This window comes from Cantharellus anzutake (genome assembly GCF_015039405.1).
Source record: "Cantharellus anzutake strain C23 chromosome Unknown EI90scaffold_5, whole genome shotgun sequence".
Taxonomy (NCBI): Eukaryota; Fungi; Basidiomycota; class Agaricomycetes; order Cantharellales; family Hydnaceae; genus Cantharellus; species Cantharellus anzutake.
The window spans coordinates 1,151,816-1,177,492 of record NW_024066955.1 but is presented as its reverse complement, the minus strand read 5'-3'; the positions used below and the strand labels follow the sequence as shown (position 1 = coordinate 1,177,492).

At 49.3% G+C, this 25,677-nt stretch overlaps 11 protein-coding genes across 11 annotated transcripts; 2 read left to right on the top strand and 9 right to left on the bottom strand.

Annotated features, from left to right (window-relative positions):
• Positions 1-173: 173 nt before the first annotated feature.
• On the bottom strand, positions 174-1,734 carry EI90DRAFT_3036243 (Peroxin/Dysferlin domain-containing protein; the record flags this gene model as incomplete). Its single annotated transcript, XM_039058690.1, has 6 exons — positions 174-392; positions 503-618; positions 686-869; positions 945-1,249; positions 1,298-1,526; positions 1,597-1,734. Coding segments are annotated over 6 exons (1,100 nt in total), but the record flags the coding sequence as incomplete, so codon positions are not given.
• Positions 1,735-2,143: 409 nt separating this feature from the next.
• Positions 2,144-3,549, top strand: EI90DRAFT_2089970 (uncharacterized protein). The gene is made up of 4 exons (XM_039052561.1): positions 2,144-2,177; positions 2,320-2,642; positions 2,787-3,274; positions 3,332-3,549. The coding sequence occupies exons 2-4, from the start codon at positions 2,498-2,500 to the stop codon at positions 3,365-3,367; spliced, it is 669 nt and encodes a 222-aa protein (XP_038921992.1). The 5' UTR covers positions 2,144-2,177; positions 2,320-2,497; the 3' UTR covers positions 3,368-3,549.
• A 611-nt stretch (positions 3,550-4,160) lies between these two features.
• On the bottom strand, positions 4,161-4,835 carry EI90DRAFT_3036236 (uncharacterized protein; the record flags this gene model as incomplete). The annotated part of the gene is made up of 3 exons (XM_039058689.1): positions 4,161-4,387; positions 4,408-4,513; positions 4,606-4,835. The coding sequence occupies 2 exons, from the start codon at positions 4,833-4,835 to the stop codon at positions 4,408-4,410; spliced, it is 336 nt and encodes a 111-aa protein (XP_038921991.1). The 3' UTR covers positions 4,161-4,387.
• A 362-nt stretch (positions 4,836-5,197) lies between these two features.
• EI90DRAFT_3036233 (uncharacterized protein) lies at positions 5,198-5,640 on the bottom strand. The gene is made up of 2 exons (XM_039058688.1): positions 5,545-5,640; positions 5,198-5,495 (listed from the first exon to the last, which is right to left on the bottom strand). Exons 1-2 carry the CDS (start codon positions 5,581-5,583, stop codon positions 5,346-5,348), a joined length of 189 nt encoding a protein of 62 aa, XP_038921990.1. The 5' UTR covers positions 5,584-5,640; the 3' UTR covers positions 5,198-5,345.
• Positions 5,641-7,393: 1,753 nt separating this feature from the next.
• EI90DRAFT_2089801 (uncharacterized protein) lies at positions 7,394-8,390 on the bottom strand. The gene has a single exon (XM_039052560.1). The coding sequence runs from the start codon at positions 8,265-8,267 to the stop codon at positions 7,728-7,730; it is 540 nt and encodes a 179-aa protein (XP_038921989.1). The 5' UTR covers positions 8,268-8,390; the 3' UTR covers positions 7,394-7,727.
• Positions 8,391-10,730: 2,340 nt separating this feature from the next.
• On the top strand, positions 10,731-12,522 carry EI90DRAFT_2090010 (uncharacterized protein). Its single transcript, XM_039052562.1, has 3 exons — positions 10,731-11,441; positions 11,493-11,688; positions 11,747-12,522. Exons 1-3 carry the CDS (start codon positions 10,897-10,899, stop codon positions 12,413-12,415), a joined length of 1,410 nt encoding a protein of 469 aa, XP_038921988.1. The 5' UTR covers positions 10,731-10,896; the 3' UTR covers positions 12,416-12,522.
• Positions 12,523-15,383: 2,861 nt separating this feature from the next.
• On the bottom strand, positions 15,384-16,322 carry EI90DRAFT_3150946 (uncharacterized protein; the record flags this gene model as incomplete). Its single annotated transcript, XM_039065693.1, has 2 exons — positions 15,384-15,841; positions 15,965-16,322. The coding sequence occupies 2 exons, from the start codon at positions 16,320-16,322 to the stop codon at positions 15,384-15,386; spliced, it is 816 nt and encodes a 271-aa protein (XP_038921987.1).
• Positions 16,323-16,830: 508 nt separating this feature from the next.
• On the bottom strand, positions 16,831-18,219 carry EI90DRAFT_2088771 (uncharacterized protein). Its single transcript, XM_039052559.1, has 4 exons — positions 18,135-18,219; positions 17,860-18,062; positions 17,306-17,787; positions 16,831-17,247 (listed from the first exon to the last, which is right to left on the bottom strand). Exons 2-4 carry the CDS (start codon positions 17,927-17,929, stop codon positions 16,942-16,944), a joined length of 858 nt encoding a protein of 285 aa, XP_038921986.1. The 5' UTR covers positions 17,930-18,062; positions 18,135-18,219; the 3' UTR covers positions 16,831-16,941.
• A 541-nt stretch (positions 18,220-18,760) lies between these two features.
• On the bottom strand, positions 18,761-19,237 carry EI90DRAFT_3036217 (uncharacterized protein). The gene has a single exon (XM_039058687.1). It carries the CDS (start codon positions 19,231-19,233, stop codon positions 18,961-18,963), a length of 273 nt encoding a protein of 90 aa, XP_038921985.1. The 5' UTR covers positions 19,234-19,237; the 3' UTR covers positions 18,761-18,960.
• Positions 19,238-19,898: 661 nt separating this feature from the next.
• EI90DRAFT_3036216 (glutaredoxin) lies at positions 19,899-21,037 on the bottom strand. The gene is made up of 5 exons (XM_039058686.1): positions 21,010-21,037; positions 20,776-20,930; positions 20,644-20,718; positions 20,251-20,584; positions 19,899-20,195 (listed from the first exon to the last, which is right to left on the bottom strand). The coding sequence occupies exons 1-5, from the start codon at positions 21,026-21,028 to the stop codon at positions 20,053-20,055; spliced, it is 726 nt and encodes a 241-aa protein (XP_038921984.1). The 5' UTR covers positions 21,029-21,037; the 3' UTR covers positions 19,899-20,052.
• A 1,537-nt stretch (positions 21,038-22,574) lies between these two features.
• Positions 22,575-25,675, bottom strand: EI90DRAFT_3036208 (ku70-like protein). The gene is made up of 19 exons (XM_039058685.1): positions 25,530-25,675; positions 25,247-25,474; positions 25,132-25,191; positions 25,034-25,076; positions 24,872-24,983; positions 24,731-24,821; positions 24,593-24,676; positions 24,371-24,537; positions 24,217-24,319; positions 23,976-24,161; positions 23,869-23,923; positions 23,717-23,805; positions 23,531-23,659; positions 23,366-23,477; positions 23,221-23,310; positions 23,059-23,165; positions 22,894-23,004; positions 22,773-22,838; positions 22,575-22,713 (listed from the first exon to the last, which is right to left on the bottom strand). The coding sequence occupies exons 1-19, from the start codon at positions 25,587-25,589 to the stop codon at positions 22,591-22,593; spliced, it is 2,016 nt and encodes a 671-aa protein (XP_038921983.1). The 5' UTR covers positions 25,590-25,675; the 3' UTR covers positions 22,575-22,590.
• Positions 25,676-25,677: the final 2 nt, after the last annotated feature.

The following is a 25,677-nucleotide window of genomic DNA, read 5'->3' as shown; positions in this document are numbered from 1 at the left end:
CTTCTTTCTGGCTTTTCCTACCTAGTTGTTAGAAACATGCTGCTTAGATTAGTGTGTTGGTGATTTCCACATATTACAATTCGTTGGGTCACCATGTGGTATGCATGATTTGATGTGGTTGTGCTGATAGCTATTCACAAACTTACAATGTCAGGGGTAAGTTGAGTTTGAGTCCCTTGGCTCTGGCTTCGAATTTGATGGCATGAAACAAACGGAGATAATGCACAAAATGGGTACTGTACACTGAAATTAGAGTGGGGGCGACTAAGGGCCAATGTAGTATATTCTTCTCGTCCACCGTCGTCGTCTGGTCATGAGTCCGGCTTTTTGCCATTCGGCCGGCGGGGAACGGTGTGGGTCTAGCCATGCATCGTTCGTGTATAGCCATCCATCTAGAACCATCCATCATCGGAACATATAAAAAAGGATCCCATGATAAAAAAAGAGTGTTCGGATCAGGCTTCCTTGCTTCCTTTGAAGGGAAGTGGTAAAAGAACAGTACCTGAATCCGTCCGTGATACACTGTCCTTCGCTGTCCACCAGCCGTAGAAGTCGGGTTCCCAATCTTCGGACTCTACGTAGGCCCAGTGAGGTTCTAGTGAGAAGTTGAGCACTCCACTATCGGGAGGGTAGATGATCAATTGGGTTCATCATTCGATGAGTCGAGCTTCCAAGCGTTACTGACCTAGCGCTTCCGACTCCTCCACTTCCGTCCTTGCCTCGGGTCCAGGGTAAACGTTCTGTTGGTTTGAGATTTGCTGCACCGTTCTTCCATCCCGCGGGAAGAGTTTCGCCATGAGCGGCACTAACAGCTGAAGATGACGGCCACGCCCAACGCTCATTCTGAAATACTTCAACGCTCCGCAATTCTGAATTGAGTCACACAGGGAAGTAGTCGCAATCAGTAACCTCAAGGGGGTGAAGAGGACGCCAGGAGAGCTTACCATTCAGGTGAGGGATAATTCTCTCGGGTAAGTGGGCGTCATTCATAAATTGGCGCACTCGGTCCCAGAGAAATGGTCCATGTTGGCGGAAATAGAGTTGAGCATGAGGGGAAATAAGCGCTTCCCTGACCAAAGGATGGGTTGCTGTAAAAAGAAAGAGGCCAATACTGAGAAAGGCTAAACGGAGCGGGATAAACCATAAGGAGATAGTGAGGAAGAGCGCGAATAAGAATAGAATTGACGACGAGCGAGATCTCCAAGTCAGGTACGGAACCATGGGTGCAGCGGCATCGTATGCATCCGCACTGATGGAAAACTTTCAGCAAGACGCGTAAGACAGAAATGACACATACACTAGACCCATTAGATTCTGGACACCTTGAACATTAGCTAGCCACGCTGCACTCCCTTCCGACGCCGGAACTGGGAGAGGCGGGTGAGACCGAATAGATCGCGATGGATCGGTTATGGTGGTCCGCGTCCCATTGGAGCGGGGTATATTTTGAGACGGTTGGTATGTAATCAGCATGATGCACAAGATTACCACATTGGGCACAAATAACAATAATTTGGGTTGATAGCCTAAACATAGTTCCCCATGGGGATTAAGCCGCTTTCGTGCCCATACGTTAAAAAATAGCATAAAACTTACAAATCAGCACGTACACAATTACCCAGGGAAGAGTATGTGTCCAGCCCTTCCTCCACATTACGATTTCCTCTATTCGGTCTGTTGTCCAAAACACGAACCCTACCCGACTCATGAACCTCCGCGAGTTGTATGTCATCAGCGGAATCGCCAGAGGCTCTTTGGCAGAAAGAAGGAAATTTTGTGCCCCCCTTGGAGAAGAAGAAGTACTGGGAATATTAATTGCGGAAGATATTAGCAAATTGGTAAGGTTGAAGGAGCGAGGACTGGCAAGACGAGTGGAAGCTTCCTCTCCGACAGCGGGGAGCAATGGCGGAGCGCCGGGCGATAGCTCCTCATCTCCCCTACTAACCCGGCTATCACCTGATTGAAGGGGCATCAAACTCGCGCAGATGGGCACTGGCGCGTAGTCTAATGATGCCATGTTTTAGGCGCCACCAGAGTCAAGCCAGTATTCACGTGATGATAATAAAATGTGTGTACATTGAATTGTGGCGGTGTCGCACTTTAGTGCCAACAATGGCGCATTCCGCTTGACGGGATCGGGTGGCTGTTAATCACGCGAAGGGTTATGGTGCAAGTCCGTGAGCCTCACTCTCATCCATTCTAATTCGAAGACAACAATCGCACTTAATGTTGGTACTGCTATGTTAAGGTCCTCTGATTACCGTACCAACTGTACGATATTGCGACGTCACTATCATCGTCACTGATGCCTGGTTCCAGGACCAAACATCGCGCAAGTGATTGCTGCTTGCAATTACTGACTCTAAGTCTGAACCACTTGCGCTGCTCCAGCAAGGCCTGACTGCCACTGCATATCAGCAGTGTTTCCGATCTTGGGCTTGTCAGAGCGCAGATCAACCTTATCTGCGCTATCAAACACATTAGCAAGCCAACGGTCATGGTCCAAGCATCTGTCCGACCCGTTGTAGAGCCATGGATATCAGATCGTGAGTTGTGCCTTCCCAGAACTTTTGCGCCCTGGGGAAAGCCACGTATCAAGTGCCGATGCTGCCCTTCAACAATTCTATCCATTCTGTTTGGAGGTACGAAGCCCCTAAATCGTAGTTTCACACTTGGCATAGTTTTGGCGGGGAGGTCTGGCTATCCCTCACCTTAACCATCCAGAGAAGCTGACTTTGCTTTGGGTAATACCCGACCCGCCTCACTAAATCGTACCACATGCACAGGGAATTTTCCCTTGGCAGTATCACTCGGCTCAGTATTATTGAAACACCATACCACTCCACTTTCACGGGGACTTCAGGAATTATCCAGCTACCGGACGTTTCGACCTCTTGACCCTCCGGCCCCTTTCATTCGGTCACGGCTTGAGATCTTCACCTGGGCAGCGCGTTTACGCCACTCGCTATTCGCGACCACTAACGTCCATATACGATCGTGTGTAAATGATTTGTTACGGAGTCGATGGAATGAAATGTTTCACCCAAAATTCATATCCTCGCCGTCGTTCCAATCTGTTTCTCCACTCATATGTCCACCCATCCTGAAGTCGTCCGGTCTCGGAAACAGTGGTATATGTCTCCGAATCTTTGCTGAACGACGGTCCAGACGTGGTCGACTTGTAATGATTCTTGAAGCTACAACCGTAGAAAGTCTCGGAATACTGGCGGATGACATCCAACCTTCCAACGGTCATCTCGCAACTGCCCCTTTCGTAAGTCAGGATAAATGGCAGTACTCCAGAATTTGGTCTCAACGTGGGCGCTTATAGCGCAAAGGTTCCTCTGCTGTCCTTTGTAATGATTGAGATCCCACTTCTTTGTGAAATGACGACGGAGACTGCTCAGGACATACGATTTGAAGTTCGTCTGCACTTCGACCACTCTGACTATCGTTTCGACAAATTCCGTATTCGCGAGCAATCAAATGGAAATGAGACTCTGTCAATCGTACACACTGGGCCACCGACAACATTGCATATCTGGGAGCAGTATCTATCACAGATGGCACAAGTGACGGAGGCTAATCCTCCTTCCCAACAAACGAAATGTATTGTTCAGCTCCCATCTGTCCTTTGGTATGTTCGCTTCATCTCTACCTCCTATGAGCAGAATTGATCTGGTGGCAGAACTCACTGCTCATTCCAACATTCGGATGACTCTGCACCTGGATGCCCGCCGCACGGAGGAAGAGGAGTAAGAAAAAAAATCGAGTGTTTCTTTTGGTCTTTGTGTTTTCCATCGGTCACCGACGCCTGAGATTGCGGCTTCGGCCATGGGGGCAATGCGAGTTGTTATATGAAATTCATGGTCGTGTTCAGCCAGCTCTGTACTTATATCGTTAGTGATTTGGTCGTCGTATGAAAATCATATTGATTTACAAAAGCATGGTTCGCTTCGCCGATACGGATGGTTAGGGTCAGTTGAGCATCAGTGGGGATGCCCTTAGGAAAGCGCCTTCTAGTCATGGCTAGGAAGAAACGTTAATTGACCACAACATTTAAAGGACATCGTTACCGATAATTACTTGTCCAGTCGCTTCACGATATTGCCACCCGTCAACTTGTCAATTATTGGCTGCGCAAACCTAAACCTGGCATTATTTGTTATTTAATGGAGGTACGAGATTAAATTAGGCTTGTGCGCACTCAGTCTAAACGCACTCATTGGTCTCTTTTCGCGCGTGGCATTTTTCCGGGTGGTGTTTAATCTTATGCGCCGTACCCGCTGTCGGCCTTACGCATACTGTGCCTTCCGAGGTTAGAGTCATGCCGATTCAGGTTTTTGCCGCTGCATTCCTGGGTCGATTCTTCCGGACAATCTCATCCGTGAGTTTCGTCCGCCTATGCTACAGGGCTCTGGCCCTCTTATACCTTTCCTCTGCTGAAGGCGTGTTCTTTCTTAGTCTTTTCTTTTGTCCTGTATGCTGTTTTTTGACGAAGACATTCCTTCGTCTTCCTTGCTTCCGGTAAGCCTTTCGGTCTCGCCGAGGGGGAGGTGTTGTGACCTTCGGTTACTCTCGGTGGGTGGGATCCCGATTGCTTACTTAGGTTTTTCTAGGTTTCCTTTTTTCGGTTGTTTCCTTGCCCGCTGTAACTTCTGTCTTTCTTTCCTTATTGCTCGTTGTCCTTGTCGTTTGCGAAACCCTCCTCCTTCCCCGGTCTCCTCCCTATTGTAAATTAACCGGGTCGCCTTCAATTCCAGAGGTTCTGGCATTTGCCGGGACTGTTGCCCCGCTAATCGCTTGAGTCTCCTGCGTGCACACAAGGGTTTCATATACCATTACTGGAGCAATGATGAGTGACGCGAGAAACAAGGGTAGCGCTACTGCTGTCTACCTGCATACTTTGCGAACGGAGGTGCTGGGGAGGTGACGCTATAGACGACACTAGACCATGAGTCTATGCCTTACGCATTCCAGAGGAACTATCATTCTTACGCAGAGAACCTTTTCAACACGTCAGGAAAATCATTGATAATCCTCATCGTAGGCTTGGCTTTAGTCCACATCGCTTGCTCTACAGGAGTTTTGGCTTGCTGGTGCTTCTGGTTCCTTTAATCCCTCTCGACCGTGCTGCTCTTAAATCGACACTCTGCTACCCCTCCAACAACTGTGGTAGGGTCTGGGAGATTAACTCCCGCATCCTCTGTGGAAGATCGCGAAAGTCAAAAATTTTGCTCCCACTTCCAGATCCGTAGGTGGCTATGTCACCTGAGACGGTGGGAGTCCCTTGACCCACAACAATACTCGTCAAGCCCAAAACCGCTCACCTAGGCCTAGACTGCTTATCCCTTACACGTCTCTTCTGCGCCACTAAGACTGTCTTTGGATGCGAGCCTGCCGACAGGTGGGACTTGAAGGGCACCGGTTGCAGCAGAAACGGCAGATAACGGCGTCGAGGGGAAGAGAATATGCCGGGAGGGTGAGCGGATTACCTACACTACAGTGGTGAGGGGAAACAAAGAAAAGACGAGGTGGAAGTACCGAGCAGCGATATATCCCTGCAGAGAATATCGGAACCATGGAACCCAAGACCAATGCGAAGGAACTTATGATGCAAAACCAGGCTGTGCATTTGCGTTCCTTCCATGAGCGGATACGGGCGATGTGCTTAGCCGCGCTTGAAACGCCAACGATCTTACATTTCATGAATGAAAGATGAACCATGATGTTCGAAGGGATGATTTACGTACCCACGTCATGCAAAGCCGGCGCGAAGTATATCAGGGCCGAATTCTTCATTCCCGGACACATTCAGGTCTAGCATACTCGTTGGAGGTCCGGGAAGGGCTTTGACACGATATAATTGCTTCAGTGAGATAGTAAATACGGCGCCGACGCCTTCATAATCATAGTCAAATTTCTCTCAACTTTATTAAACCTTCGCACGAGCATCCATACATCCTCATTTGCGATACCAGCCAATAAAGGTATTGGCACATGGGGGTCTTCGCTCCAACCCAAGTCTTCCAACAGGATCATCTGGCCTTTCCCCACAGCAGGAGAAGGCGCGTTTACCGTTGTCGTGGGAAGTCGGCGATGTGGGTGAGTGTCATGGGCGTGATGTATTTCGTTCCCGGCGTCATACGACGAAGACATGGAGAGACGGGTCGGAGATTCACCCTCTCCTGAAGATTGTTTGGGTACGGTGGGGGGCTGGAATCGTCGGGAGCTTCAAGTGCTCTGGTCGAGGCAGTCAGCAACTGGGGTAATGGGGTATTTAGGGGTACCCCTACTGACAATGGCGGCTTTCTTCGGGTGCGACAAATGTAAACAGGAACTCGGCAGTATCCGCAACCTCTCGTCCCCGAACCGGTTTCAAAGCGTAAATCCAGCGTTTAGGTCAGGTAAGAGGATACGCTAGCGGAAATGGATTTGATGGGGATTTACTGATATCAAGACAGTGTGTGGCAGCTGCTTGAAGGGAACGACGTTCTAAATGTCGTCCCTTCACCATCGCGGAATTGATTCCCCACATGTAGTCGTACCCGTCCCATCCTGGTTGCACGCAGGACAGCCTTGGCTGAAACACTATTGAGGCGCACTATCCTAATCACGTCCAACGGCATCCAGCGGGAGACCTTGAATCATCGTTCATACCATTCAGGATGACGCCCGCCACTCAATCGTGCGCAGCCCCGGCACCAGTTCGCGTTGGATTTATGGTGGGCGTTACGTGCCAAGGTTATTGGGAAAGTGGGTGGCTCCTTTCGACCCTCTACAACAAATAGATAGTATAGCGAGCAGCGATCAAAGACGGATTTCGGGGGGTAGGTGACGAGAGCAAGAGCATCATATTGATAAATACTCCACAAACCGGCCGGCGGCAGAGCCAATATGGGTGAGAATCTAAATGCATGAGTGAGGGGAGTGAATAAGCTTGTCTCAAAGCGTACACCTCCGCGAAGCAAAGTCTCACATGTTGAGCATAGTCAAAGCGCTCTTCAGCATTCACAAAGAAAAAAGGAAAGTGGGAAGCGTGGACACGCCACCATTCCAACAGGGGTACGAACTGGCCACTACCACACACCTGCAAAAGTTTTCGTCCCGTTTCAAGTAAGGCACGGAGAATCCTCTGAAACGGTCACGACAGCATGAGACTGGACTTCGGGCCTGAGATTAAGCGAGATCCTAGAGTAGTGTGATTAGAGGGCGAATAGGAGAGTCATTCCTGAAGTCACGGACGCAGGAGGGGAGGGGAGTTCGGGAGGACCCGTCTTTGCTTTTTCCAGTAGGGAATTCCTAGCTCCCGGTCAATGACAAACTTCCTCCAACTACGGCCAATATCCTCGGCAGCTATGCTCGCCCCCTGCGACACGAGGTGACTACCGGTCTCTAGACAAGTCTCTGGTAAAATGGTGCACTGCGTCATCCGTGCTAGCAACTCCTGCCGATAACATGGCACATATGTTGTCACAGCGATAGTGAATCTCACGTCAGTGATCATGTTTATGGTACTTGCCACAGCGCTCTTTGTCGTGCTAAATCTAGGTTACCAATACGTGCGTGAAGCTGATTCATGCTTAGTGACCCAATCCAGTCGGGCTTCGATCCTGACATACTATGTATATCACTGCCCTCCCTGCTGTGAGCGGCATCGCTGCGACATCAACTCGGCGTCCGAAACTTCCGTATGAAAACCATAGAATTTTACCAAGTCCTTGTTATTACACCCAGCAATTACAGAGGGCCTGGCAACCTCGCGGAAGGAGTTGCGGGTGTGGTGCCTGACAGGCACCAGAACACCACGCAACTCTGCCCCACAGCGGAGACCTGCCAGGAAACCTTCTAATGAGGGTCGACAGCAGTCCCGAAAAAAATATGGGCAGAACATCCCACATCACGAAGGCGAAAGACGCAGCGGACGAAGAACACATGGCTATACATCCCTCCCCCCACCCTGGTCTCCGAGTTGGCTCCTCTGACAGGGGCGACGAACCCATCGTGAAAAGCCCCTTCATTGGAGAAGATGTCGAGCCAAGGTGGGGTTGACTGGTAGCTACCTCTGTAATGCGAGGGGTCAGATGTCGAGCCTCATGATCTTTCCACTCGTGAGCTGCGCACGAATTAGATGCTGAGGAGAGTTCATAGGTTGTCAACTGTGTCTTAAATGCTCCAGACAGCAAACCCTCTGAGGTGGCAAGTAGGTTTGTGAAGCCTGTGTTTAGTTCATCGTCAATGGTTTGTTGGGTCCATGGGCTTGGCATAACGGAGCCTTGAGCCGTACGCAAGCGCTCAAGAGCTCAGTACCAACGGGATGATAGTTGTATTGGAACGTGCCTACAGGTAAGTCAGAATTAATCGAAAACGATGTCAAGTGCGATCTGACACCATGACACCGTCTTGGAAGCATTGTTCAAGGACCTCTGACGGATAAGCATGAATTTTGGCCCTCGCAGCTAGCTTGGACAAGTGAAGCTTTTACGTATCTCACTCAGCAATCACAGTGGTATCGAATGGGAGGGGCCATTGACATGCCCGGCGTCTGCATGATGCCTCATTCTGCGTTGATTGGGAATAACAAGGGGGCAGCGAAACGGCCAGCCGCACCGTCCATGACCATGACGTAGCATTTTTAGTAGAAGCGGCGATATGCCTGCAATGAAATGCGTGCCAGGGGAAGGCGCGGGGCAATACCTGCAAGATGGCCAGCAGCGAAGAAATGGCGAACGGGAATTTGCCCTTCTAGCCTTGTGGGATGCCGCGGTGAACTGATATCTCGCTGACGAAATTGAGTCCTTGGAGACCTGGCTGCCTGCAGGTGCGGGCCCAAACGTGCATATCACACTAACGATTATCTCACCGCTCTCGCGATTAGCCTCGAGCCTAGCAGCGAGGCGTATCCCTCGAAGTCCTATTCCAGGGCTTTAAGAGTATCCCTGTACTTCCCTTCACTGCGCTGCTGCTCTCGCGGACTGGCTACATAGCGCTGTGCCGAAGCCCCATAGCAACAAAGATTGTTAGCACGGAGGATTGTAGGAGGAATGTGGACAAGTCTGGTTGACGCCGTGAGTGCCAACGCTTCCGCAGGCAGCACTGCCGAGACTGTCCAAACGCTCGCCGCATAGGGATTATGGTGAGATGTAAACTATGCACCGCGGGCTACTATGTTAACATCGAGGGTATTGAAGAGTTTTGAGATACGTCCCGCGCGAACGAGAAGGGGATGAAGAATCTATAGGAACCGGAGGCTTAGCAGGTCCGTCCCAGTGTGAGGGCGAGACCGTATCGTTGGAGGATGGCGGATGGATACGATTGATACCCAACGCTGCTCACGACCCCAGAAATCTTGACAAGTTGTAAGTTGCCAGTACGGCGTGAAGTTGAGATGGCACTGATGTTGCCAGGATCGTGGTGCACGTTTGTCGTCTCTAACCGTCCAGTACGCATCCGAAGAGTGTGCTGGGCGTCGCTGCCGAACAGTGGGTTCTGCAGACGCCGCAGCGGTGAACCATAGAGAGGTGGCCCGAGGCTCGGGTCAGACGCCCTTGACACTGTCCTCGACATAGGGCACCATGGACGTCCCAAACCCGCCCACCGCGCCCTTCACAGTCGCAAGCTCGCACACCAGCAGCAACGTTGCATGCACGGAGATGTTGGATTCATATCTCGTTAAACCGCTGGGCCAGACTATTTTTCAGTCAGGGTCCTAAAGTCATCCTTGAGGTCGGCAGGACTCCAGCACTTCTGCACCGCGCATGAGGTCGTTTGAGCGCAAAAAATGTAGGCCCCTGCGGTTATCTTCGTGGAGCACGCCAAACAAACGGATACTTACATACCGGCATCGGCGGTGATGAGGAGCAAAGCCTAGAATTTTTTTGGCCCGTTGCTATTTGCCCACCCTGTTGACAGTGATCAGAGTCACGAGTGATCAACGGACTCTAGCCAAGGGTTCTAAGTCGTTCCGCTGATCCCGCCCTGCAAACTTCCGGCGCACGATAGATGGCACTTCATCAAGAAAGGATCTTTCCCGTTCGTCTGCCGACGCAGGTAAGACATAACCCTTTCTGTGCATTGAGACCCAACCTGACAAAGGCGATGCATGCGGTTGTATTGACTCTAAATTAATATTACAGTATAATAAGTTGATGCGCAGGATTGGAACGGGCTGCATGGCTAATAAGAATCTACAGAAGCCGGGCATCCTTGCTGCCGCCTTCGCCTAGAAAATTCCACCTATCCCAGCGAGGGGTATTGCTGATGACCTTCCAGAACAAGTTTGGGGACTCGCCAACGGCCGAGCCCGGCGACTTCCACACACAGGTCGATGGAAACGATCACACAATCAGGAGGGTCTCATTTGGCGCGCTCTTCGACCCCGACGTCGACGGTGAGAGAAATCCCTCAAGCTCCGTCGCACAGATTTCTGAAATTGGCAATGTACAAGATGCAGTCGCCCTTGAAGTTGGACTGTTCCCACAGGAATTTTTGTCAAGATCACCTAATTTTCGCATAAAAGACTCCATAAATTATTTAAAGAATGCCAACAAACGCCCAATTTAGCACGCATCCTGAGATCCAGATTTTTCGCGAACCCATTCAACGGGATTCCTCAAATACTGGACGTTACACTTGGATTTCTGGATGCTCACGTCCCCCCATTTTTCTCTACCAACTTGGCTCTACTTTCTCTTGCCCGAACGCCTACATGGACAGCTCGGTGCAGCCTAATGGGGATCTGGAGCGCGTCGGTTCTGACGTTGCGCTGCGCGCTGTTTTGTTACTTGATGTTTTCAGCATCTGCGCCTTACTTCAGGTACTTTGCCCTTTTACGCTGTGACCTCGTTACCAGGTAACAAGCCTGACTCGCCACAGACATCTAGGTGGCTCCAGGAGATGTTGAAGAGTTCCTGTGCAGTGTGGAGAATTCTGTACTGGGGCCGCGCCTCCCTTCTCTTTCGCGGGGCCCTGGGCCTGGTGTGCGACTCCCCGTTGCTGTTATATCGGCCTCGGATGCTTCTAGCGAACACCTTCCGACAACGTCTTCTTTCCGAGGATGTCTCTCTGGTCTCCAAATCCTTCTCCCTTTGCTTTGACTTGGCCGATTCGAAAAATATCCGCCAGCTCCATCATCGAGGAGGTTACACGAGGGTCTTCCCCGGTGGTCGTTGGCTTCTTTCAACTGCTCTTGCAAGAACCCAGAATGACAGGGTTTTGATCGTATTTTACTGGTTTGATCTCAAGACTGCCGTCTGGTCGGACGATTCCCCATCAACGCTGTATCCTTCCCTCCGTCATATAGTCGAAGCTGGCCGAGCCCGGGATCCTGGAGTCCTCGACGTGCTGGAGAATATTCGTTTTCAACTACACTTGGATGAAGCAAAGGCCGTAATCGCTGTCAAGGCGGTCACTTCGGAACATAGATTCAATGTCCCACTCTCGTCAGCATTTCATCTTTCTCGCGAAACCACCTGATTCTGAGTCTTTCGTAGAAAATTCGTGGTGCTGGAGTTCTTCTGGGAGGAGGGCCATGTCAGGGAACACACTCTTGTAACCGAGAAACGTGACAGCGATGTTGTGGATTGGGCGCTGCGAGGCGACAACGTGCATGTCTGTTACCACACCGCTTATCTGCTGTGGGACTTTAAATCCCCTATCTCACTCCTACTTCGGTTCACTCACACTCGCGTACGTTGCGTCTATTCCGGGTGCCTTTTTTTGATCACTCACGCTACATGAAATAAAGTTTCCAATTCCATTAGCAATGCATCTCTTGCAAGGGGGAAACGCCTCACTAACAGTCAGCTCCGATATTCCCGAGGGGATCCTCTTTGCGACCATTACCCACGATGACGATTTCAGTCATATTCTCGTCAATATGCAGATTCATGCCCACCCGTCATTGGCAGGCTACCAATTCCTCGGCATTCAGCCCTGGTCCCGCGTTATCTCTCATAGAGAAAATTTACACGATCGCTTCGTCGTAAGAGCCAACTCGGGAACCGGGGCGGAGCAGAATGTGGATGTCTTTTTAGTTGAACGCTACCAATCCGATCCGTACCTCACCGTTGGGATTTGGGATGGTCTGTCCAAATTTTTCGAGGAGCCTGTCATTGACCCTCATGAGGATGAAGGCTCTCTGGTCGCTTTCCGCCGTGAGGTACAAATTGAGGGGCGATCAAGTTCGGCGAGATTCTGCTCGCTGGACATTACCTGTCAAACCTCGCGTCTCCCGTTGCCTTTGGACAGTGAACAGTCAGGGACGCTGAAGATCTGCAGCCCCTTCTGCGGAGTTGCTGGATTCTTCTCCGCTATCGCTGCGTCAGAGAACGGGGGCATGGTGAAATTCTATATTTTCTATCCAGAGATCTCGGATGCTGAGCTGATCAGGAACGGTGCGATGGTGCCACCATAGTAGGACGTCTATATCGATGATATGCACTGCCTTTCGTTGGCTCGCTGACGTCCTTTCCATTTGTTTGCCCTCCTTTAACCTAACTTCATTCACCTTCTATCGTGCAATGAATTCCTGTGTGGGTCCTTTTTTCATTTGCTGTTTTAGACTTTAAAAAAAAATCTATTAGCCTTTTCTTTACGCCGTTCTTCCCATTTGTAAATAAAGTCCCGCGTCAAATCACAGTCGTATCGTGTCGCATTAGTCCAGCCCGGTTGTCATGCAGCTCATCATATGATAAGGTATCCTTCAGAAGCCTGTGAATTACAAACACACGGATCCCAGGCTTAACCTCGGAATAAATCCAGCAGAAAAACCTCCCAAGTAACTCTTCTTGAACCGCCCTGAAATTTCACTTGTTCTGTGTCGAATTCTGGCGTGGGTTGCTCCTCATGTTCACTAGACCTGGCATACCCAATCCCTTCCATGACTGCTTTGCAACTATATACCAATGTCAGGGCAGTCCTGTCATTCATCTCGTGAGTCCGATTCCTGACGCTCGACTTTCTCTTCCACTGGATGAAAATCCGAAGTTTTGAACTACTCCTCATCTCTCTCGGTTCTCCCCAGTATCTATTTGTATATAAAGCTTAACGAACCGTATCTCAATCGCCTATATGGGTCCGCCAGATATGATGTATGATGGACAGGTAAATGCATTGTTTGGTCATCCTAGTTGGGCTATCTTCGCACTTTTCTGTGGTCCCGAACTAAGACTCAACAGACTGTGGCGACTTCGCGTTCGTCTGAGTCGGCACCTCCCCAAAATGGCTATCCAGTGTCAACACAAACGGCACATGATGCAAACTGAATCACACCCTCCCAGCCTCTATCGGAATGCAACACGCACCACTCAGGAACAGCGCCAGCGCTGTTCGTATTTGTCACCACGTTGCATCTGGTTTTAACAGTAATAGGAAGCAAGAGGCAACATGTTCATTTGGCTTGCCACTCCCGATCGTGTAGATCTTGGGTAGTAGCGTGTTAGTCTTGGACGCTACATCGGCTCTTTCGGTCTCGGGTTTCCTGCCTTGCTTGGTCTTTAGACGTCTGGCGAATTAAGTGACTTGAATATGATATCAATTTTTTTTTCCGCAACGTGTCCATGCCTTTCGCGCCACAGCTCGTCAGGAGAAGATTCCCTGGGACTCGCGCCGGCCCACATGCAGCGCGGAAGTGCGAGCTTCCCTTTTTCCGGCGCTAACTGCCTTCGTTACGCATGCCCATCAATTATTGTTCAATAATTGATACGCCAGGGAACGTTCGTAAAGCTGCAGCCCCTTTTCATATGACACGAATGGTCATATAAACATAAAGTCTGGATCTGCGCGATATAACCTGTTTTGGTATGGAGCCCTGGACGCTTGTTTCAACCTGGAAGATTTTTCCAGTCTTCCCTTGATCAATCCACGCTCAATCGTTATTGCTCTTTGATCTATTGGAGACCTTCCGAGTTGTATGTAGTGATTACCGCATTCATGATGCGCCCCCATAAACCCCGCAAGTTATGGCAGGAAAATAACCATTGTGGACTGACATGCGTTTCCTTTGGAACACAGATCCTCCGTCAGATCTTTGTCCACTTGCACGATGGGCACGGAAATTCCCCATCAAGAAAGTTCGATTCATTTCTACGACCCCTGACCGATAGGCCGGTAACCTGCCTACGTGGCCGACATATCACGCCTTCGGTTCAGGCTTATTCTTATCAGCGGCTCGACCCCCCCCCCCCCCATCTAATTCTGGCGTTTTGCATGGTACCGGGCTCTCGGGTTTCTCACTCTGGTACATGGCCTCTATAGCGTGGAACCGGGGTGGTACTTTTTCATCTTCGGTCAACAACTCCTCGGACTTGAAAATTGTGTTTAGAGCCATGTCACCGGAAACGTTGTTTGAAGATTATTCTTTGGAACATCAAAATGAATAAGTGTCTTAGATGGATCTCGTTGCCTATGGGATACGATGCTGTGTACTCAATGGGACTTGCACACCCTGCAGCATGCTGCGGAATCGCATTTGAAAATAATTCCTCAGCAGACATAATTTCAGTTGCCGCCGATCATTGGAAGGCGCAAACAGTCATCTCTGCATCGGTTTATCGGCCTCCAATTACCATAACCGTCACTAGAACCAATCAAATCGATGATCTGTGCGTGGCGACGGTGGGTCGTTCACACCTCGTGTTCTTTTCGGGAAATTTTTTGAACAGGCTGGGCGAGGGTATCCGCTTCCATCTTAGCCTATAAGGAAGGCAGTGTTTATGACGGACGCAGTAGCGCAGGATCTGCGAATTACGATTCCTGGCAGTATTCTCAAGTAAATATTTTTGTTTGCTTGATTGCCTGGCTGGATCCATTTTCCTTGACTTTCCGACGGACGGTTACTGTGGCGGAAAAGAAGAAAAAGGGTTCGTCAATATCGGCCAAGTTGATGTGACTGAATGGAATTGCCACATCGTTATTATGTTTTTATTCCTTGCACAAAAGGCCTTCGCCTAAGTTTTCTCGCGCTCACACGCCCAGGGGCTCGGACATTGTACTCCTGTTGATGACCAATACGAATTGAATGCAGATCTGATGCAGGCCTCACGTTCTGTCATGAATCGCCGCGCAAGACCCTTGAACCAATATTGCTCGGGAATGATCGGAGATAGGCATATTCCGTGCCCGTCTCTCACCATCCCACGATGTGCAGTACTAGTGGCGTTACCCGCGATCTTGTTTTATACGAAATAGAGGTCTTTTTTAGGATTTACAGAACGCGGCCCTGTAGCCGTCACTTTCACAAATCTTATCCATTCCACAACTTGCCATTCTGTGTTCATTGGGACAAAGTCAATTAGTATCATTTACAGTTCTGAAGGAATTGTGTAGGAATAGTACAAGGTAAATGATAGCACAGGTCGATTAGAGGATGAGGACGAGGGACATCATGTTATGCGATAGTTAACTTTGTGCCGGGGACCCGTCGTGTAAAGCGCTGAAGTTTTTCCTCTTCTAAAATCCAAGCTGGAAGAATTCAGATTTAGAGGAGCATTTGCTCCACCTTTTATTCGCTTTGATGGAGCGCCATCTGCTTCCAACGCGGCCCTTTTCAGATGGCTACCAGATATAAGCGCAGTTGTCTCAACAGAGAGCTCTTCGATGTCAGATGAAGGTGTGAGATCGGGGTAGGAAGTTGAGGGGATGTGTCTGGGGAGTATTATCAATGAGTCCGAGTCATCAGATGGATGATTCTGCGGCGGACGGGACTTGAGAGTTTGCTGCAATCGTTTGCGAGGTGGTTGTGGGCTGGAGCTGGGGGAGAATGCGGGAAATGCATGAGAGGAAGGTCGGGGGTGGTCAGCCTGGTCCTGGCGTTGCGAGAGATGCAGTGATCCATGCTGTGCTGTACTGAGTTGTTCTCTGAGCAGGTTGTTTTCTTCCCGTAAACGAGAAAGGTCCTTATCATTTCTCGCAAGGACGATTTGAATCTGTTAATGGCTAAATCGATGAAAATGAGGATTTCTACGAGGGGCAGAACTGCTCGCCTTTTTCTTCTCGCTTTTCCTGGCAGTGTCAAGTAAATCATATTTCTTCCTCAACTCGTCCAACTCGTCCCCAAGCTCTTTCTTCTCATCTTTAATCCTTCGTATCGAACTCTGCAACTCCTCGTTGTGCACTTGAAAACGTTTTCTCTCTTTTTCGAGATTGCGTATAGACTCCACCTGGTTTCGAAGTGTTTCCTTCGTTAATTTTTCCTTGGAATGGATGGCGTGCAGCCGAGCCTTCAGATCTTCAACTTCCTTTGTCTTCTGAGCCAACGAAGCGCGATTTTCGTTCCGTAATTTTGACAATTCGTCGATCCTGGAAGAAAGCTCTGCGATCATTTGGCTAGAAGCAGTCGCACCGGGGTCGGAGCTGCTGGAAGGCAAAGGGTACCCGTCCTCATCCTCGTTAAAGTAGAGTCGGATCGGATGTTTGTCACGCGCTCGACACAAAGGACATGCACCAGACACTTGTCGAAGGGATCGCTGTAAACATGAATAATGGAATACATGGCCTAAGTCGTTTAGAAACGAAGATTCGTAGATGATAAAGATAGATTGCAGGAGTCACATACCACACCTAAGGCACCCTGGTGGGCTACTTCTGAAAATTTCACTATAACAAATACTGCATTGTCCGAATCTGTCGCTTGTTGGCGGTAAGTCCATGTATGTAAAGAAAAAAGCGCGATGTCCAATATAGTTCGCGTCCGCACTTCGTGCGCAGAGTACAAGCCCCCGTATGATGGGGTGCGAACCTCGAAGAACGCGTGCGCGACCTTGCTGTTGCACCTGTTTACAGTTGTTGAACGCGGACATACCAAATTTGGCAACTCAATCGGAACTTAATCTCACAACGATCCCGTGCAATAGCTTCATGATAAGGATATATGCAGGTGTAATCGCAAATAGATACTCAAGGGGTTAAGCTAATCATTCATGTAGCACAGGCGTACGGCGATTAGGATGACTGGCGTCGCCGCTTGCGGGGTGATCCAGAATCCACATCAATAACCACCACTGGGCGCCGCTCGGAACTTGCTTGACGATTGCGGCTTCCCTCTGCACCGCCGCTTGATCTGTGGTGATTAGAAGATGAAGGAGGGAGTAATGACGAAGTGGGGGCCCGGGAAGGCATTAGCGATCGACGTCTGGGGTTTGAAGACCCAGCGGCAGAATTTGAGCCCGAGGTAGAAGCGCGGACGGAGACTTCACTTCCACTTGAATCCATGGGCTGGCTTGGACGTTTTCCTAGCCTGGGTCTGTTCTGTAAGGCGAAAAGAGGATTAAACGCTGGAATTGCCGCTGAATACATTTGGGCTTACAGACGGTATTTCGACGTGAACTGCGTGAGTCCTTCCGCGTTCCTCCGTCAAATCTGTAACGGCTTTCCAAAATTCAGACCCGGGGATCGAGCAAAGCGGAATCTCTGCCGTCTTCCTCCGAGCAGAATCGCAAGCCATATTTTTAGCAAGCTGGTCTTTCAAGACCCGATACTTCTTCGAGACCTTTTCCTTCTCATCCTGTTCCTTCGACAGCTGGGCCAACGCTTGACCCAACATACTCTGGGCCTCAGCGAGGGATTCCTGCATAGTCCGGAAAATATTGGAACGGAATTGAGTCTCCATTTCACCTTGTCCATCCTTTCGCACGTTGATGTCGTTCCCACCAGACTCGTCATCGGGACCCAGTCCTTCGTCGAAGAAGAGTTTAACGGGAGGTTGGTCATCACGTTGGCGACAAACAGGGCATGTTTCAGGTAGGACCAAAAGTGAGCATTTCAGGCATTCATAGTCGAGAACATGCCCTGAATCAAAAAAGAAAGAAAAAATTAAAGATCAATGAGCTCAGCAGGGGCGGTCCTATAGCTGTCTCATACCACATTTGAGAGTGCCACCAATCTTGATGTCCTCAAAGCACACGGCGCATTCCCCGAGCTTTAAGGACATCTGGAAGGAACTTTGGCGATTTCGACGCGTCGAAGTTTGCACAAAGTTTGCAGTGGTTTCCGATTTCTGTGGCAATTTGCAATCAATATATTTGAATGATCAGTCACGTGTGCCGCTGTTTGCACTATTTTTGCTGTGAGGTTGCAATTAGCGCCAATTAGCGCCGTGTGCCCTTATTTTCATTCGATAACTACTTGCAACTCACTCCTTCTCAGTGATAGGTAGCGTCGTGCGGATAAACATCCTCAACTTGGATTTTGGACCATGCAAACGGATCACTCGAATTTAAGCATGCAACTATCCTAAATTCCTGCTGCAAATAGAATTATATGACCGGAATTGTTGGACCTGCCATCACAACTCAACTTGGCCTATAACATAGCAGATTGGACCCATATCTGGGAACGTAGGGTGCTAGCCTGCATTCCAATTCACGGTATTTCCATATTCGAAACCACTCGACGTCTCTGTGTACTGGGAGTTGCTGAAAGACTGGTTCTCAAAATCCGAATGAGGGGCAGCTTGCGGTTGCACAGTCGTCATTTCTGACGGACTTGCGAAGTAATTAGTGGATTGTGCAAACGAAGAAGAAGGGGGAGATGTTGACGGTTCCATCCAGAGTTGAGCTCCAGGACCCATGCCTGGAACAGTGTTGACCATGTTTTGAAACGATATGGGGGCGGGGGCATGGAGTGCCTGTTCTAGACGTGTGCATTCTTGCTGGAGCCAGTAGATCTTCGAGTTGAGATCTTGCTCACGTTGGCTCGTCTGACAGAAAGCTGCTGTGAGGGGAAAACAGGCTTCCTCGGGATGGAAAAAGGCTCCACTCACAGCCTCGTTCAATTGACAAATTTGTGCATGCAAGACTTGTATGCTCTGCTGAAGATTATTCCGAACTTCGCGATGTTCTCTGAGCGCTGCCTCTAGTCTCGCTCGTGCCACAGATGCATCAGCGAGCCTGCGGTGGTGTAGCGACCACAATAGCCTGTTCTGGTGTTCTAACCGCTTCTTCGCCCCTTTGAGGAGAGCCTCTACTTCGGCCTTTGCGTTCTGTTCCTTCGAGACGATGTTCTGCAGATTACTGATGACCTTAACGTACTCTGCCACAGCGCGTTGCAGGTTCTCAACAAAATGTGGGTCAGGGTTACTATCTCCCTGCAGGGCAGACGTTTGGGACGATGGGCCGCCGGAATTCTGACCGAAGAAGAGTTTAATCGGAGGATTTGCATCTTCTTGACCGCACATCGGGCATTGGTTGGGGTTCGTTGAAAGACATTCTTGTAGGCAGCTGAAGTCCATAACATGACCTGGGATGCATTGCAGCCAGGGCAGGTAACGGCATTCCATTATCATAATTTTTTCAGTTGAGCCGGCTTTTAACGCCAAGGATGTACGTACCACATGAAAGAGTACCCCCGATCTCGATCGTTCCAAAGCATACGCAGCACTCCCCAACATCGCGGCCCATGTTCAGGATAACAGATCCTAGTGAACGGTGCAAGCCTTGAGGATGAGTGGAGTAGATTTGCCTGCCAGGAGGCGTTTGACGTGCCTTTATATACGCCGAGGCCGAATGAAGCTGAATTGAATGGGGCAAATGCACGGCGCAACGGAAAGGGGATAATACACCACGTGTCTAGGAGCTACAGAAGCTGCGCGCTCGATTCGTTCGGCGTATTCGAGTTTGGAGAGCATCTGCACGCCATTCCCTCAAATGTCGCGCGCGGTCACCTGAAAGAATTCTATCGCAATCGATTCGCGAACGGGCGCTCGGGAAAAGAATTGCCGAGAGGCGGCGACGAGCTGCTCGACATAAAGGCAATACTAGTAGTACTCCAACTCAAATCGCCTGTTCCGTCTGCGCGTGACAGAATTAATTGAATTTGCAGCATGTCGATTCGTTGAAGCGCTTGGGCGCCGGACTTCTTGACATTAAAGTTATTCCCCCTCCAATGCTCACCACTGACTCTCAGGTGGGCGGTAAGTTATATTCCGTTCAGTCCGAGCGGTCCCACCGAGTAAACCAGCACACTTGCTCAAACCCCTATGTGGCGCAATCCACCAAGCTATAAATGTACATTGTATTAGAACTGTATCAAATGGGCCTGCAAACAGTTAGTATCTTAGGTCCCGACACGGATGTCCTTGACAATATCCTCGAATTCTTCGTTCTCAACCAACTCTTTTACCACGTCCAGTCCTCCGACGAATTCTCCGTTCACGATGAATTGCGGGAACGTCGGCCACTTATTGTGCACCTTCAGACCTAAGGCACAAATGTGAATTGGTATTATCCGAGTTTTCCTGCCAAGCTTGCCTACCTTGCCGCACGCTTTCATCAGTGAAAATATCAAAGTGGGTGAAAGGAACATTTTGCTCTCGGAGTAAAGCTACCATCCTGCGAGAGAAACCGCACTGTGGTTTATCGGGAGAGCCTTTCATGAATAGTACCGCTTTATCCATGTTCATGAGCCTTGTGAGACGGGCTGTTAATTCTTCTGGAGTCTCAACTTTCTTCACCGGCACAGCTGGTGGGGCAGCGGGAGCTTTATCGGTATGGGAAAGCGCCTTGATAGGCCTACGTCCATGCTGAGCAAGTGCACTGGTTAGTGCATTATTGTCAGCGCCTGTTAATCGCTGCAAAAGAGTGTGGCCCTAAACGCCCAAAGTCATTCAGCATCATATATAATCGCATATGGAAGCAGGGAACAAACACGAAGGAGGAGGAAAGACGGGACTGCTTCTATTTCGAACGAGTCTGCGATTTCGTCTTGGCCTTCGGCATCGATCTGATGAGATGTGCAAAGTTAAGAGAACCCAACGCCGAGACGAGTTGTGATGCTTACCGATAAGAAAAGAACATCAGAGTACTGTTTTGCATGCTCCTCGACATGCTTGTTCATCTCTTTGCAAGGCTCTGCCCATGGCGCCCAAAAGCTCAACAAGGAAACACGCTCCAAATCTTGCGAGAGGAGCTCTGTGAGTTGATCGGGTGACTCGACTGTGCATCGTTAGTGCATAGAAGGTACGATATCTTAGAACTTTGTCGCCTCAGTCCTGGAGAACAAAGAGGGGCTCGCCATTATGGAAATTCGACATGCTTCTATCGACAGAGTGGATTGTTGTTGTCGTTGTTTATTCTGGATATTTAGCCCGCAGACTTTAGGCAGGGGAGTTCGACAGAAGTGGAGGTTGTGACTGTGATGTGACGGGTTGCGCCATCGGATTAACATTCAATCTCAATGGAGCTAGCGCCCAGCGCTCCGATAACATCGGGGCGATTGGGGAACTGCAGGAAGGCAATATGGTTGAAAATTGTAGCCTAACTTCACTCAAGGATAGGACATGCAGACATAACCGTCAGATGTTATCTAGGGGTGCCGTGGTTCTCAGAGAACCGGTTCGAACCGGGACCGAACCGAGAACCGAACCATGCTGGAACCGAACCGTGGTTCGGTTTTGACCCAGTTCTCTGATGGTTCGGTTTTGGTTCTCTAAGTTAGGGGGAAAATGTGAACCGGTTCTGAACCGAACCGAACCATAGAACCGTAGGAATGTTGTCATGCTCCAAACCTTACTAGTATCTTATGTCACACAAATGAAAAATGAGAGCGTGCGCATCATTGTGAGTCGCGCCATTCATCTCCCAGAGTGTTGATTGTCACAGACTATTACCAGTTTCTTGAGTATCATTCCATATATGCAACCCGGTCTGCTGCCTTCAATACAACTGGAAAAAACCAGGGCGAGGGTGTATATGCGCTGCCAGTTGCCACTTCAGCTGATGAAGTTTCTGGTCTCTCTCGCCGTCTTGCAGCCAGCCAAGCTTGACGGGCTCAGGAAGTATCAAGCGATGATCCTTGTGGGGAACTTGAATGCTATCTCAACGACCCACTTGAACTGCCTGGAAAGGACATCCTCGACTTTTGGATGGTGAGCGGCACCAGTATTTTGTCTCAACTATGCTTTAACTTCGAACTTATCTATACTAATTTTCAGAAAAAAGGCGCTACATATCCTGTCTTAGCCTCCATCGCCCGAGATCTGCTCTCGGTCCCAGCATCCTCTATTCCATGTGAAAGGGCATTTTCTGCCGCTAAACACAGTGACACTGACAGTCGGAACCGTCTCACTCCCGAGCATCTCGGGGCTATTCAAATCGCGAAGGCCGATATGCAGCGTAACTACTTCAAGGAGAGGGAGGCAAGGAAGGCATTAGACGCAGCAAAGGTCCGAGAGTGGCAGGGTTGTGACGCAAATCTCATGATAGAACGCGCAGAGCGGGTGGGCCTCATTATGGACACTTAGAATGTTCCGCCGAAAATATAATATTTCATTGAAATTATCACATTTAACAAAGTTGGTTCGAACCGTTCCAGAACCGAACCGAACCGCAAGAGAACCAAATAATGGTTCGGTTCGGTTCACATACTGGTTCGGTTCTGGTTCGGCATTATCATCAAATTTCGAACCAGTTCCGGTTCCAGTTCTCAAAAAATCGCTCCAGAACCGAACCAAACCGAACCGTGGCACCCCTAATGTTATCCAGTCTCATGAGAATGATTTTGCTCAGAGTATTGCATTACAAACTGGTGTTGTGGACATTGACAGAGGATTCATGGGTCAAGGATTGGCGCAAATGTAACAGTGCATTGCGTGGCTCAATTCCCCGGATGGCTGTCAAGCCAGGCAGTAACGTGCTTAACTAGGACGTCTTTTGTGGCGTTGGACGCCACCCGTTCTCCTTTATGCTTTAAAAATGCTTTTAGAACTGGGTTCGTTAACTAAGGACGTGGTGAGATCAGCAAGGTAATTTGCATAGACTCGGGGGAAATCTACCCGCCTTGCGCAGCTCTCCTGCCTCAAATCGTGCGCGGATTTCTGTCTCATCCGGGCCGTCCTCCGTCGCCTGCAAAGAGCGCCATGAGAATACCAAATTTTTCATTAGGGGCTATCAGGCGCACCTCTGACGCGACGCGCTTCTTACCCTTGGCGGCGCTCGATTTGAACATGAGATTGGCATTCCGTTCTTTTTCTAATTGATCGCCCCATGCTTTCATCAGCGGTCCAACGCGCTGAGTGGTCCGCAAATCAACACCTGGGACCTGGCATCATAAGTGAACGCTGACCTCATGAATCATATCGTAGTTCGGCAGAGTATGGTCTTCAATAGCATCTGGATCGAATTCGGTTGCGAGCGCGTTTGCCTCCAGGAATGCGTAATGAAGGGAAAGACCTAATTCAATGGATTAGAGTGCTGTATATCCCTCGACATCACGATCGCTCGTTACTTGGGTTCGGAAATGCTTCAGGCCGGTAGCCGGTTTTCAGTGTCATCTTCTTGATGATCGCAGCGGCGGCGTCGGACAAGTCATCCGAGCCTATAAACTTATTGCTGTAGTGTTGATTTTTTCCTGTCAATCAACAAATGCTCACCTCGATAGCACTGGGTTAGGGGTGGTTCCCTAATTTCGTCGGCAAAGGGTAGCTGAATGATGTTCAAGCCTGGAGGAACTTTCTGCGTGCCACTTTCATCAATCACTTCTTCCTAAAAGAGTACTTAGCAAACGATAGAAGGCCCTTGCGCTAGAAGTTAGGAACCTGGGGAAGTATTGCACAGAACGCAGGGCTCATGTTCCTCCGCATCACCACGCGAGCGATCGCAATTTTATCCTTCGCAACTAGAGTCCGCAACAACGCAAGGAATGTCCTCGTTGACCCAATATATTTCTAATGGGATATAGGATTGGGATAATCATTCGAATGGGCCAAACATGCATCACCCACCGATTCGTCGGGATAGAGGAAGTAGGCGTGCTTCACGTTGTCTTCAAATTGCAGCTCAGATTTATCCTTGTAACCTAAAATCTTCACGCCTAGTGAAGGGATATGTCCATGTTTGAACGAATCCCCACAGCAAATCTAGTTCTGAATCGCACCGGGAGAAAGGCCGATGGTCCTGAACTCCTTAACTTCCTCGGCTGTAAATAGAACCTGCCAACACTTCATGAGTGATAACCGACAGATTCGGAGATCGGGACGGTACCTTCTTCGGTTTGGGACCCTGTCCTCTTGAATTCTTTAGACTTGGCTTTACGTCCTCGTCTTCTGTTTCACTGTCGTCTTCCCCCTCAATTGCGAGCTTTGGCGAGGCTTCCAACCCAAAATCAACTCCGTCACCCATCTTAACACCATAGAATATCTTAGTTCTTTTCACTTCCGTTTGCTGGTCCTGTTATAGTCATATTCATTGGTCTGGGAAAATGTACTTTATAGGACAAACAAACCTGATCAGTGTAAACTGTTCTAGATAGGACCTCCTTTGTTGTGCCCCCCTGGGTCCAAACGTACTTATATTGAGGTTTTCTCTGCTCAGTAACAAGACCATAACTGGAGTGTGCGGATAAGATGGATCGGAACGGATGTCATGCAAACCCTTACCCTTTCACTCCGATCGTAAGTCCCTCCGCTATCTCCAACGGGATACTCCACATTGCACGCCTGGGCATCTCTCGAACTCGCATTTCATTAATTACTCCTTCGAATCCTTCGCACACTGATGTGAAGGGTGAAGCACCATCATCTTCGAGTCCAATGGAGAGCACATTCTTATAATAGGGTAAGTGCCGGATCAACCAGAATGAAGGAATAGCTGAGCCGCACAGAGTAGAACTTCGTGATAAGGAAAGGCTTCTCTTCCGTGCTGATGAAAAATGGCACCATTGCAATGCCTTGGGCCGCCAAGTCCTAATTTTTCGGTGAACTCATTGAATGCTAAAACGAGAAACCTAGACCGCTCACCTCCAGCCGTTTCGTTGCCGGGCCTTCCAAACTTTTAGGATCGTCTTCATTAGTAATGAAAAAAATCCTCTTCACGGAAGTCTTTGGTGCTCTAGGGAAAGATTCGCCAAGTAAACCATAGCATTAGGCTTCTCTACTTACCCTGCCCTTAGAACGAGATTGCACGAGGCGAATACGTCGCCAATTGGCACATTAATCCTGGGACCAACGGGCTGAAATTTTTTTGTAAGTATTTCCGGGTCGTCAGCGGCCTCTGGAGACGCACAGTAAAAATCTGTGTACAAAAATATTAAAGGTGCGCACCATAAATCAAGTCTTGTATTCGAGTGATTATCTCTGAGTTCAGCTTTCCTGCATGTTGAGCGGAGTATCGACGTGATACTGTGAACTGGAACACCCACTTGAGACACTGGTTGATAAAGATAGTGGTTCGCCATAACAACTTCGCCCTTCTTCTCTGCCTTGAATTGGACGTTAAGAGGAATGGAAATGTTCGAGATGATAGTTATAATTTACGGTATTGAAGAACAGGATACCGAGACTGTCATTTGGGCTAATGACGACCTTTCTTTTCATTATATCCAAAGCGCATTTGAGGGCCTGGTAAAAGTGACTCTTTGGCCTTTCGCGCTTCCCTCTTTTCCCAATTTCTACTGCCTCTGCTCCATTCGAACCGATTGGGGACTGCATCGATTGTGATGCGTCAATACAGAACAGGATTGTGTCTTTCGTTGAACTGAGGATCTAGGGCATAGTGAGAGGGCGGCCCGCAGAAGCTCCCATTGCAGATGCAACATACGTATTCGTCCTCAAGTTCATCCTCATCCTCTGTAATGTTGAGCCATTTACCCGTATCCATGGGGTTGGAGATAGGCAGGATCTCAGCTTAGGAGGTTGAGTAGGCAGGTTACTATTGGAATAGTGGAGTGTCCGTTTGAATTGTTCGG